The sequence below is a fragment of the Enhydra lutris genome, unplaced genomic scaffold, assembly GCF_002288905.1.
Source record: "Enhydra lutris kenyoni isolate GAN:26980312 unplaced genomic scaffold, ASM228890v2 scaffoldscaffold17, whole genome shotgun sequence".
Classification (NCBI taxonomy): Eukaryota; Metazoa; Chordata; class Mammalia; order Carnivora; family Mustelidae; genus Enhydra; species Enhydra lutris.
This window is the reverse complement of record NW_019154101.1, coordinates 12,335,837-12,348,565: the sequence shown is the minus strand read 5'-3', so window position 1 is coordinate 12,348,565 and position 12,729 is coordinate 12,335,837. Positions and strand designations below refer to the sequence as shown.

The 12,729-nt window shown below is 38.3% G+C and overlaps 1 protein-coding gene across 2 annotated transcripts; it reads right to left on the bottom strand.

Annotated features, from left to right (window-relative positions):
- Positions 1-263: 263 nt before the first annotated feature.
- Positions 264-11,399, bottom strand: LOC111147817 (radial spoke head 4 homolog A). Of its 2 annotated transcripts, XM_022504066.1 has the most exons (6): positions 10,517-11,399; positions 8,576-8,810; positions 5,285-6,025; positions 4,022-4,172; positions 2,800-2,917; positions 264-773 (listed from the first exon to the last, which is right to left on the bottom strand). In XM_022504066.1, the coding sequence occupies exons 1-6, from the start codon at positions 11,368-11,370 to the stop codon at positions 530-532; spliced, it is 2,343 nt and encodes a 780-aa protein (XP_022359774.1). In that variant the 5' UTR covers positions 11,371-11,399; the 3' UTR covers positions 264-529. The 2 variants fall into 2 exon arrangements, with proteins under 2 accessions (XP_022359774.1, XP_022359775.1); XM_022504067.1 differs by lacking the exon at positions 4,022-4,172 and having other exon boundaries at positions 751-773; positions 10,517-11,190.
- Between the last annotated feature and the right edge of the window lie 1,330 nt (positions 11,400-12,729).

Below are 12,729 nucleotides of genomic sequence, written 5' to 3'. Positions count from 1 at the left end.
CTCGCAGTCTCTGAGCAGGTGATAGAATTATAAATCCTCTCCCCAGCAAAACAAAAAACAAGCCCTCCCACACACATACATACACAGTATTTGTGTACAGCTTCACAGACTGGTTAAAAATACATGCTCTGATTGAGGGACTATCAATAATTTTGGTCCCAGTACCTGCTGACAAATATTCAAGTCCCTAAGAGGATTTTGTGGATTACATCTTTTCATGTTTGCCATATTAGAAATTAAACCTAAGACTTCTTTTTTTTTTTTTTAAGAATGCACATTATTCTATTAGCTGTAGCCAACAGAACAGGAACGTGTTATTTAGCCTCTGAAGATTCCATTGAATGTCTTTCTAGAGGTACATATTAGTGGTTGAACATAAGAAATCCCAAACTGGACATTTTCAAGGAACAACATTTTGTACATGAATAGTTGCCAATTTTATGTAATTCTGTACTATATACTATATATGTAAAACCAAGAGTCCACACACAGTATATGTGTACCAGTCTCACACAAGGCTGGGCTGATACTATTCTTGGTCAGAATCATCGTCCTCATCTTCATCTTCCTCACTTTCTCCCATTTCTGCAACAGGAAGAACCGCTGCTTCCCTCGCAGCTCGGGAAGCCTGCTCTTCTTCCACGCTAGGATCATCCATTTCTGTAATTTCGGCCCCGCTGGGGTATTCTTGGTAAACTGGTGGTGGAGGTGGGGGTGTGTAGTTGTCCGGACTATATTTATGACCCCAGCCTATGTAGAAATTTTCAAACTTTCTATAAAATTTGAAAAGAAAGTTGATGATCATTATATCATTTTTCAGTAAGAAAAATGGATCCTTCTCTTCTGTAAAAGCTGATCACTCTCAGTGTTATGGTCCCATAATTTCAAAACATTACATTTTAAGTGCTAGGGATGAAAGAGCCCTCGATGATTCTTTTACTACAGGACACACTACTGTGATCCAAACCGTTTAAGCTGGCTAAGAGGTGGGCCAAACTGTCAACATGTACGCTACACCTAGACCACCATCTTTAATCATTTAATTGCTATTTTCAGAAAAAACAAAACAACTAATTTAAACAGTTACTCTTCAGCATTAAGAAGAACTAAAATGTTGCCAATTTAGCAAATTATTGGTATGGCAGACGGTGCTTGTGATTGGTTACAAACCTCTGTGTGGTTTTTTGGGCCCACATATACACAGTTGTCAGGCTTTACCTGGAAGGCGTCACAGGAAAACTGCTGTCACTGTGCCATACTTGATGCCCAGCCAGTGCATTGCAGTCTTTAAGGAAGGTTCTAGTCAAGGACTCTGACCCATCCAGCCTGCCATGCTCTTCACATAGCTGAGTTCCTGGCACAGCTGCCTTCATTCTAGGTCTTATCGGAGGCCTTCAGCAGAGGTCTTCAGGTGCCTCTGCTGAAGGCCTCCTTATGGAGTTTCAGAAGGGGGATACCTTAAAGACACTTCTCCCTACTCTCAGTACTCAGTGCTTTTTCACTTTAGCCCTTCCCCCTACCCTCTGCCAGCTTCCTGGACCCTCCAGGCCATAAAACTACAGAAGCCTGATATTTGGGGACTCCCCAGTGAGATGACCTTCCATCAGTGTGCCATTCCAGGAAGGAAAATGGGACAGGAGCAGTCAGAGTTTTCTCCTCCTTATATTGTCATAGTAAATGATCAAAAGCTCAACTCACTTTTGGCTTGTGGCTACAATGGCAACTCTCACATTTGGCAGCTCAGCTCTCTCTCCAGCTTAGCTGAGCTTCTGACACTGGGTTCTTAGATGAGAAATGGAAGCATAAGACAAATGGAAGTGTATGTTCTGGGTGAAGGATAAAAGGACATCGAGTATCCTCTTGATCCTAATTCTCTTGAATGTGATAGCTTAAATAATACATACTTTAAATTACTTTTTATCAAGATAGCCAAGAAAAATTATGTGAGATTCAAACTAAACACTGCATAGAACTACCTCCATTAATCCTAGAAAATAAGTAAGTCTATTGCTCAAATAATCAGAATAAAAACTATATTAGGACAGAAGTCTGAATTACTCTAGTGTTCTAAATTTGATGCTTCACTATGTAATATAAATGTTGTTTGACTGAACCTTACAGCACACACACCTGACATGCCAAGATGAGTTACCCGCCTTCCTCCTTCCTTAGCATTCCTGGCACCAGACTTGGCTCCAAAAACACATCACTGGAAAACTGGTCCAGTGAGAAAACAGCTTATCTGATTGTGGTGACATAGGTTCCCTGGGAGTGGTCAACTTGGCAACAGGAAGAAGCTCGTCCTAGGCAGTGACATTTTACCCACTGTGGAATCTGGGGACTTTATCATCTGCCTCCAGCCTCTTGCTCTCTATCTCAGCCCCATTTTAAGCTATGAAATGGGGGACATCTCTCCCCAGAGTAGTGATAAGAACTCATGGAGAAGATGTAAGTACAAGTGCTGAACATGACTTCTGGCTCATGGGCTGGTCCTTCCTAGGTATCTCTCCCCCAACCCCTTAATCTGGGTAGACTGCCCATACTCTTTTTTCCCCTCCCATCCTGGTCTGGGACCTCACTCCAGGTTATTGTGAGTGGCTCCCCTGAACAACCACCCAGGGCAGCCTTGTCTCTTACTCTGGGATTACTCTAACTGCCTCACCCAGGCTTGTGCATCACCTGGGGAAGCAGGTGAGGGAGGGAAAAAAGAAAAAAAAAAAAAAAACAGAACAGAACATTCCAGTGATAATTATAATTTCCAGCACTTAAATAATCCTGATAATGGCTTTGTATACTTACTTGCCATTGGAAAAGGCATATGCTCCAGGCCAAAGGTTGGATCTAAGGACGGCAATAGCATATTGAGGAATGAGAGTTGAGGACAGCCGTGTTGTCCAAGGTGGTATATTCTGGATTTCTGCAAACCAAAGAGAAATTCAAAAGTTTAACTCCTGTATAGACAAGGATATACTATGTATCAGACTTCTTTTTACAAATCTTAAAACACACAAATTTGACATATAAAGAAAAATCAAGCATCAGCAGCTTAACATAAAGTCAGAAGGATAATTTATGAACCCTGTGGAACAACAAATTTGATTATTTATATGCATGTATGTGTGCATGGGTGTGTCCATCTGTGCAACAGAAAAGTTTTATTAAGGGAGAGGAGAACTATGTGGTAGAGAGGATATTATTTAATGACCAAATAAAAGATCAAATTATTATTATGAAAGAGAACAAAGATTACAAGCAAAACTGCTCCAAAACTGAATAGGAAGAAACAAGTCTAGGAGGACAAGAGAGGACTTAAAAAACCCACAATACCTATGTGGTTAAAAAACCACATAACTAGGGGCGCCTGGGTGGCGCAGTGGGTTAAAGCCTCTGCCTTCAGCTCAGGTCATGATCCCAGAGTCCTGGGATCAAGCCCCACATGGGCTCTCTGCTTAGCAGGGAGCCTGCTTCCCTTCCTCTCTCTCTGCCTGCCTCTCTGTCAACTTGTGATCTGTCAAATAAATAAATAAATAAATAAATAAATCTTTAAAAAAAAAAAAACACATAACTATTTTACATGTTTATGGCTTTAGATTATGGTCTGCAGAATGCAAGACAAGAATGATACACAAGACAGCTGTCAGCATTTCCAATAAGAGCTGCAGCCAATTTACTTTTCTTCCCAGCATCACTCCTTCACCCTCTGTCTGAGAAAGTTGCTGATGAGGCCAGCTATATTCTCATTTCCCACTCTCCCAAAACACATGAAAGGGAAAGGGGATGAAATTTTGGCTCCCGTTCACTTTTAATAGGTTTCCGACTCCCATTTATTAATCATATAATATATACAGTATATTATACATACAAGCATAAAAACTATAATATATATGTATACTATATATAGTATAGCATATGTACATGAAAAATACACTACAGTATATATACTATATGTATTATATACACATAATATCTATATATGTATATAATATACATGGCATATATTATGTAGTTTGTGTAAAACTACCTATATCTTCAGAGATTGGTGTCAAAAGAGGAGGCCCCACTTCCTGTTCCATATACTCAGGCTCTTCTCCTTTTTCTTCTTCTTTTTCTTCATCTTCCTCTTCCTCCTCCTCCTCACTTTTTTGTATGGGATTGAACCAATTACAGCGACCCTGGAAATGAATATTGCAAGATTTAATAATCAAATGAGGACCTTAAAATATTGGACTATTTGTTTGGATTAAAGCGATTATTTGTAGGAAGTCCTACTGTATGGGAATCTCATCAATCACTTATGCATTCAACATCCCAAGTACAAGGTTTTTGATCTAGCTTATTTTGAGCAAAAAATGGTATAATTTATTTCATAAATTTGCCAACTTCCTAAAGTTACAGAACAGTTATATTTTGAAATCAGCAAAACCTTAGTAGAAAAAAATAATGCACTTTATTAATTTGTAACAAATAATTTATGGGAAAGTGGTAAGGTACTATTATTAGTAGCAAAAACAAATTTTTAAATGTGATAATAAAGTTAGGTTTGGAGTTATTTCTCATTTGAGTAACCCTCATCCAGAGACATAGAAGAGTCCCTCTTCCGTAGATCAAAGTGTAATGATTTTCTACCTGCAGATGTGGCAGAATAGCAGGTGATTAAGAGGATCCATTCTGCCCATTCACATGTGACTCTGTTTCCTATTAGCTATATTCCCTTTTTCATGTTTTCTAAGCTTTCTGCCTCGATTTCCCCATCTGTAAAATCAAGATAATATTAGTCTTCCATGCAGTTGTGAGGATTACATGAGATAATACCGATTCGATTAAGTGCTATTAAGAGTACCTGGCAGAAGGGGTGCAAAATAAATGCTATACAGCACTACCTGTTTTCGTTTTGGTTATAATAGTTTATTTTTCTTGGTATAAAAGCTCCATGTATTATAGAAATAGAATAAAAGAACTGTTCCCAAAATAGGAATGCACCTATCTATAGTTAACATATAAAATGCAATTTCACAACACACATTAATCTAAATCCTCACATAACTTGTCAAATTCTCCATAGAAATACTGATTTTATTTCTTTTTGGAAATAAACATTTGTTCAAAGATCCCAGATCTCCATGACTTGGCAATTTCATAGTCCTCTGCACTTTTATTTGATTTTTCAATGGTTTCTTTGTCTAGGATCTGAAGAACTTTGTTTTGTATATATCTGTGCATTGTAGAGAGAATTTAATAAAAATTTGCTGATTGGCTGATAGATTGAGAACTGAAAAACCCCTACCTGAGAGAGAATGTGTTGCACATGATGAACCCAATTGGAAAGGGATTCCACGAGATCGATCACTTGGATGCCTTCAAAATCTGGGTTTTCTTCAAAGCTATCTCGCCGGCCTTCTACCTCTTCCTCCTCCTCTCCTTCCTCTTCACCAAATTGATAGAATCCCAGAGGGCTGACGTGGGTCCCTGCTGAAATTCTGGCAATTTGTGCTCGTAAGTAATTGCTCTCATTTCCTGGGAAAGGTGGGTAGCTTACAATGGGAGTCTCTAAACGCCCAGTGAAAAATTTCTTGATCTTTCTTGCAGTAACAATTTGTGCAGGTGTAACCGATGGTAACTTCACCCATGGTCCTCCTGGTTCATTGCACACAAAATACACGTATTTGTTGGCCCCCGTTCTATTTTCCTCTTTTGGTATAACCTGTGGGGTCTTGTAAAACGTCCTTGGTAATTCATCTTCGTCATTTTCCTCAGCGTCGCTGTCTCCATCATCCCTCTCTTCAGTTACATCTTCGTCTTCTACGTCTTCTTCATCTTCTCCCTCGCGGAATTCTACTTCAGCTACAATATAATTCATTTCCAGACCCAAGATCTTGCCCCAGAAGCGGCATCTTTGGATTGGATGGGTGTCAGTAAGCTGCTTGAGGGCAAGAAATATGCGATAAGTCTCATCTGTACCCAAACCAACTCCAGCTTGTTCGAAATAAAAAGCTGACTCCATTACATTTGGGAGAGAGTTTTCTGCCTAGGGATAGAAACACTGTGGTTAATGTTAGAAACTGCTTGCTTCCTTTTTCCTTTTTCAACATCTTGGTATTAGCTCTACGTCTCTCCATGATGTCTTTGACATTTCTTGAAAGGTTTAGATCTAATAATTCCTGTATTCCAATTTTTCTCTCATTACCCAAAAATGTAACTTCTACTATTGTGTCTTATACTTACCAATATAATAGTTGCCTTGTTGTATGTGTGTATCTTAAGGATAATTTACTAGCTATTATGAATAATAAAAATTGAACATCTTTTTATAAAAAATATTTAAGTGGTCATAATAAAATATAATCTAACTCCCTATACATATTTAAAGAAAGTATATATATGTTTGCACATATTACCATAGTTTTCTTAGTAATAAATATTATGTACATATGATAAAATACAGGGTGAATAAAAATCAATATGGCCCTCTATATAGGGTAATTTATAGGATAAAAGGAAGATATAATAAAATAAGTGCTCATACATGACTTCTCTTGAAAACATAATTTAGTCAGGTGTTTGCCCCTACTTATAATAAATGCTTTTGGATTTACCATAAGGAAGAAAATAAAAAAATGTTTCTATAAGGGAAATAGAAGTGAAAAAGCAAAGTCTCAAGTGAACACTAAGAAAACATCTGTGAGAAAGTAGAGATTAACCTTAAGTAGGATAGGGATCACTTACAAATTTTAGATAAATTTAGACTAATTTTAGACCTTGAAGATAGAGAAACTGAGAGCACTTTTCTGTTGTTAAAAGTGATCTGCTCTTGTTTATATTATAATGTTGGTGTCAAAAATAAGCACAATGACTGTTTACAATCCTCATCTCTTTCGTGCTTGGCATTTGTGGCACCCCTCAGTATTTTTTTTCCTTTCTCTTTTTCTTTTTTCTTTTCTTTTCTTTCTTTCTTTCTTTTTTTTTTTTTTTTACTCGACTGTAGTGGACACACAATGTTACATTTGTTTCAGGTGTACCCATAGTGATTGGACAAATTTATGCATGTGCTGTGCTCACCACAGGTGTAGCTACAATCTGTCACCATATGACAGCATTACAATATCATTGACTGTATTCCCTATGCTGTGTCTTTCATTTCTGTGGCATTCATTTCAAAACTGGAAGCCTGTAACTCCCACTCCCCTTCACCATTTTGCCCTTTCCCCCTTTCTAGAAGCATTTTGGTGCTTCTAGACTTTGCAGGGAAGGGAGATGTCTAATTCTAATTGGGAGTCCATGATCAGGTTTCCCAGCCAGTTTTGTATCCAGTCCCAAGACGGGAAGCAGCAGCCTTCCAGACCCAGAGAGCCTCTACCCTCAAAGAGGAAGATGATCCTGGAAATAAGACTGCTCCACGTCTGAGGTGTTACTAAATTGAAAAAAACAGATTGAAAAAAAACAAAAACTCAACAGGTTTTAAAGTGTCTTCCATTTCATTATATATATTTTTTAACTTGCCACAATGGTAGAAAAATCTTTTTTGCTGAAATGATTCTGATGATTTTTTTTGTTCTATCTTGTTTATAAAAGGAAAAGAAATATACACACTTCTAATTATGTGACTTTGTGAAGGTTTCTTCAAGATATCACCTGCTCCTTCTGAGTACTCTGTATCCCACTGTGTCAGGTTGGTCTCCCCACAAAGGTTGTGGAGCCCTAGAGATTAATCTGCTGTCTAGATCCTTACCCTCCTATGTTTTTCTTGACTGAACTTTCTGCTGGTTTCTGAAAATATCTTACACCAAACATCAAATTTGCAAGTATACAGACAGATTTTAAGTGGTCTTAGTGGTAACACAACATGGAAGCTCAGTAGATGTATAGTATAAATCACTCGGTAGTATAAATTACAAGCATGCGGGCATTCAGGAAACAATACTTGATGCTATTTTTAAGATATTTGGAGCAAAAATTCCTGTGGTACAACTAATTTTATTCTTTCATGATAGCTTTCTATCTCTGACACCAACTTTCTCTGTAAATATTTTCAACACTTTGTCTATAGTGATTAAAAGAAATATTTTATCCCTCTCCTCTTGTATGATACCCCATTGATGTAATATGCACAATATCAAGATGTAATATGAGGAAGTCACCTTGGAAAAGAATCCAAATAACATTAGAGATACTTCCAGTTGCTCTAGTTAATTAAAGGGGCAGATAGGCAACTTGTTTTAAAGCCCAGCTTTTAACTATCTGATGTTAATTCATTCATTCAATAAATATTTAATAAGAAACAGCTTTAGACCCACATCTATACCAGGTACTTTGGAGAGTATAAAAGATAAAGGAATCACTTCCTCTGATATCAAGGAGCTCAACCCCACATACATATAACAAACAACCAAGCCTATGAAATACTAAATGCAATGTGAAAAATAAGAAACTCTAAACAAGGAAATGAATGGTGCAAAATGAGGTTGCAAACACTATTTAGGAAACTATGTAAGATAGTCCATAAGAATTTCAAGCCACACCCACTCATCTCAAATAAAACCCTAGAATCAAACTATTCAAATTGATAGCCATGACTTACTATTTCATCTTCCAGTTCTTGGTCGACTCCTTCCAAATTTCCCTGGAGAAAAAGAGCCTTTTGCTTCTCTGCTGTTTCATATATTGGAAGCATCTCATTCTCATTTTGGAGTGTATCTAATTTTTTCCTAAAATGTGCCATCTTCACATCTTGGCTGATACTTTCAATGATGTCCACAGCATTTTCAGGACGCTCATCTAAGACCTTAGTTAGCATATCAGAAAGATGATCATATCTACCAGAAAAGAGAAAATTCCAGATAATATGCATGTCAAACAGCTTTTGAAGAAGCATTACTTGCAGACTCAATTAGTTGGTTTCTAGGAAACTTCAACAACTCAAAGCCTTCAGAAATTTTAAGTGGAGAAATACAGTAACTGCATCACTGCCACAAAGAACCTACCCTAGAACTTCCCTTAGGAAATGCCTCCAATGTGATATGAATATTTAACTTACTAAAAGAAAAAATACTACAGCAACTAGATTTCTTGATTTGCTCCAATAGAGGCCACACATGCCATTAAATGGAGGGCTCCAAGTCCAAGTTTTCATTTTATTTTTCAGATTTTAATATAATGTCTGCATTTGCTTTATTTATAGTTCTTCCAGCAAGATATTGTCAGTATTTTTTAAGAATTCCAAACCTGAAAATGCCTCTGTATCAAAATATAAAATATAATTATTAGATTTTAATGCATAGTTATAGCTTTTAATTTGGAAGTTTTAATAATTTGTTTTAATAGAATGGCAGAAAATGAGGAAGTAATTCTTTCTGTAGACTTTTTATTCAACAGAGTAAAACCAATATCAGATCTTGTATTTTAATAAAAGACTTTTAATTACAACAAAAAATATTTTTCATGGCTGTCAAATAAGATATGCATATAAGAGTGTTAAAGTCATCTGTTACTGAGCAGTTTTTTTTTTGTTGTTTTTGTTTTTACTGAGCAGTTTTTAAAGGCAGGCTGTAAAGTACTTAGAAGATAATAGTGAATATTCTAGAATATATTAATTTTTGACCTCAGAGACTTAGCATTTGGAAAAAAAAATTAAATTTAGATATTTAAGTAATATCAGTTACAAAATAATTCAGTGAAGAAAATTCTTCTGTTTTCATATTTTGTGTTCAGTTTTAAATTGTTAGTGAACTCTCAAGTATTTATAATGAGCTTCTCTGGGATTTTAACACAATTTATAAATTCATGCTTATTATCTAACCCAGAGAATTATGACAATAAGTTTATATGACAAATTCAAGTAGAATCCACTACTGAGTATAAATCACATCATTGAAGCTTAGTAAACTGTAGTTTAAAACAGGACTTTAGAAATAATCTTTTGAATTGTCAATCTCAGGTTTTGTGGAAGATTTCTAACATTAAATACTAGTTTTAAAATTAAAACTAATTATTGTATGAAAATTATTGTGACCAATTCTAGTTTGCCCCAGACTGAGGGTTTTTTTTAGAATGCAAAACACCCAGTGCTCAAATCAGGACAGTTCTGGGTGCCTGAGATAGTGGGTCACCCCCACACTGGCCTCGGGCGGGGACAGGGGATAGCTCAAAATCAAGCCAGACAAGCACCAGGATGCCCAGATGAGACGCCAGGAACTCCCTATCACTAGCAGACAATTGCTTTTTATAAGCACCTTGGAGAGATGCTCGGACTTCACTATCTTCATGATCTCTTTTAAACCCAAGATTCCGTAATTCCTAGGTTTTATTTCTGTGTGCCAAGGGTCTTTAAAGAAGTTAAAAGAATCCCCACCAAAGACCTATTTTGAGTTCTGTGTTGCAAAGAGTTAATAAGCCACTAACTCTCCTACTCATGCAGACTTTTCAAATATGTTTCCATTCACCCACAGAAACACAGTCTCACACAAAGATACACCCCCTTTTCCTTGCCAACTGCCCCCTCCGTTTTCCCTTTAAGACTTACAGATTTAAGCCAGATTTACTGCTGGTCTTCAGCAGGTAAGCCTTAGCACTCTGAATGGCAATCTCAAGCAGGCTGGGGGCCCCTTCAGAGACCCCAGACTCAGTGTGATCCAGTTCATAGTTACTGTTTGAGTCCTCCTCCTGAAAGATGTTAAATCTCAGCTCTTTTTGTTTAGAGTTGTTATCGCTCACATCTTCTGGTCCATACAGGTGACGTTCGGTTTGCTGAGACTGTTGAAAAGTGTCTCCCTCTGATTGGCATGTTTGAGGAGCAGTCGATTCTCCTTGATCAGATTGTTCCAAATGGTGGGAGCGAGGTGTCTCAGCTTTGGGATTCACATCAATGGTTCTGTCTGACTGCCACGGAGCCGCAAGTTGCTGTCCGGCCAGAGCCAGCGTGGAAGGAATGAAAGAAGCCTCTGGAGCAGGGGAAGGTGGAGATGGTGCACCTGGTCCCCTGACGTCATCCAGAGGAGGGCTGGCTCTAGACTGCGGGCTCTGCGGAGGGCTGCTTCTCGGTTGGGGTCCAGTTTCCAGCCACTGCTCCGATTCCAGGGGCTCAGATAACCCAGACTCGGGATCTTGGGAAGAAGCTGCTATTTCTTCCCATGGCCGCCTTGCTTCCCCCAGTTCCTGGTTTTCTTTGTCTTGCTTCGGGGATGTCAAATCTTCCATGGAAGGAGTCAAGAAAAACGAAGTTCTGGATGAAGGGGGAATGCAGATATAGAAAGGCAGGGTAGCCGCTTTGCTGAGGTCGGCTAAGCGATTTCTGGGCACTAGCGGCTCCGCAAGTTGCAGCGTCCTATCTCCATAGCAACCCCAGGCAAGGTTTCCTCGAAGAGAAACTACGCACATCTGTTGCCAGGATTCTAGGGAGGAGACCAAGTGAAATGAAAACCCTAGGTTTGTGATTTGGTGAAGCCTCTTGCTCCTTTTCCTGCCACAGCCAATCGGACCTGCAGTTGACCAGTCTTGGTTGGAAACCTGAGAACTGGTCCGGCGCCGCGGATACAAAATAACAAAGGAAGAGGAGCGGCGGGAACTGAGATCCAGCGCGGAAGAACATTCAGGGTCTGATAGTTTGATTCACGTCGCGCGGAAAGGGGTGGGTCAGGCATTAGTAGAGAAATAATGCATTTACAGAGTGAGCGAGTGAGTGAGTGAGTGAATGTGGGGTGTGTGTGTGTGTGTGTGTGTGTGTGTGTGTGTGTGTGTGTGTGTGGTGCTACAGAAAGAGACACAGACACCGACAGACCTTGGAAATCCCGAGATGCAGGTGCGAACGAGAAGCCAGTGTGCAGACCAGGAATGTCCAAGACTCACACTTAGAAGGCAAAGATGTCTCATCTGCGCCATCCAAACTCGAGAGGCTTTGGAGGATAAACAAGGAAGTCCTGATTTTTATTCTTCCCCCTCTTATGGAATATGCCAGATGGGTAGGCAACATTATTAGCTTGAAAGTGAAGGCAATGTAGAAGGTTATGTTACATAAATAATACAGCTCATGGGTTACATGTTTTCTAATGATTGAAATTCAAATGAACTCTAAAACTATTTTGGCATGATATAATCCCTCTTTGATAATATAAGTGTGAATTCATAATTCTGCAATATTTTAAGGTCATGACTATGACAATGACTATGACTTAATGCAGATTTTTCAGTCTCCAACTTGAAGAAGGTATAAAGGATGGGACATAAATGGTCTGGACTATAAACTGAATATTCGTTAGTCTTTAATGTTCATTTGTTCTGTATCTCTCTTTTTAAATAAATGATTACTTGGTTTTTGGTATTATACATTGATGTAACTTCCAATTAGTAAGATGTTGGTCATTACTTCTAACTTCATGGAAGAACATAATCCTTAGCTCTTGCCCACTCCCAATTTGGTGGGAGAATTTGGTGGGAGAATTTCAGAGCTCTTCCATAAATCTGTGCACCCTTACCCTTCACAAAATATATGTGTCTGTGCACACAAAATGTTTCATATAATTTCCGCTGGTTCAGGAACTCCTTGAAGTCAAACTCTTCAGATTAGAATCGTTGGAATAGACTCAAAAATGAAAGAAAAACTAGAGTGATATATTAGGGGAGAAGGGCAACTGAAAAGAATGACCTAAGAAAATGTCCATTAGTTTTCCTGCTTTATTTCCAGCCCAAACAGCTATCTAGACTCTGACTCTAGTAATCCTAAAGTTTCTTCTCGTTCTT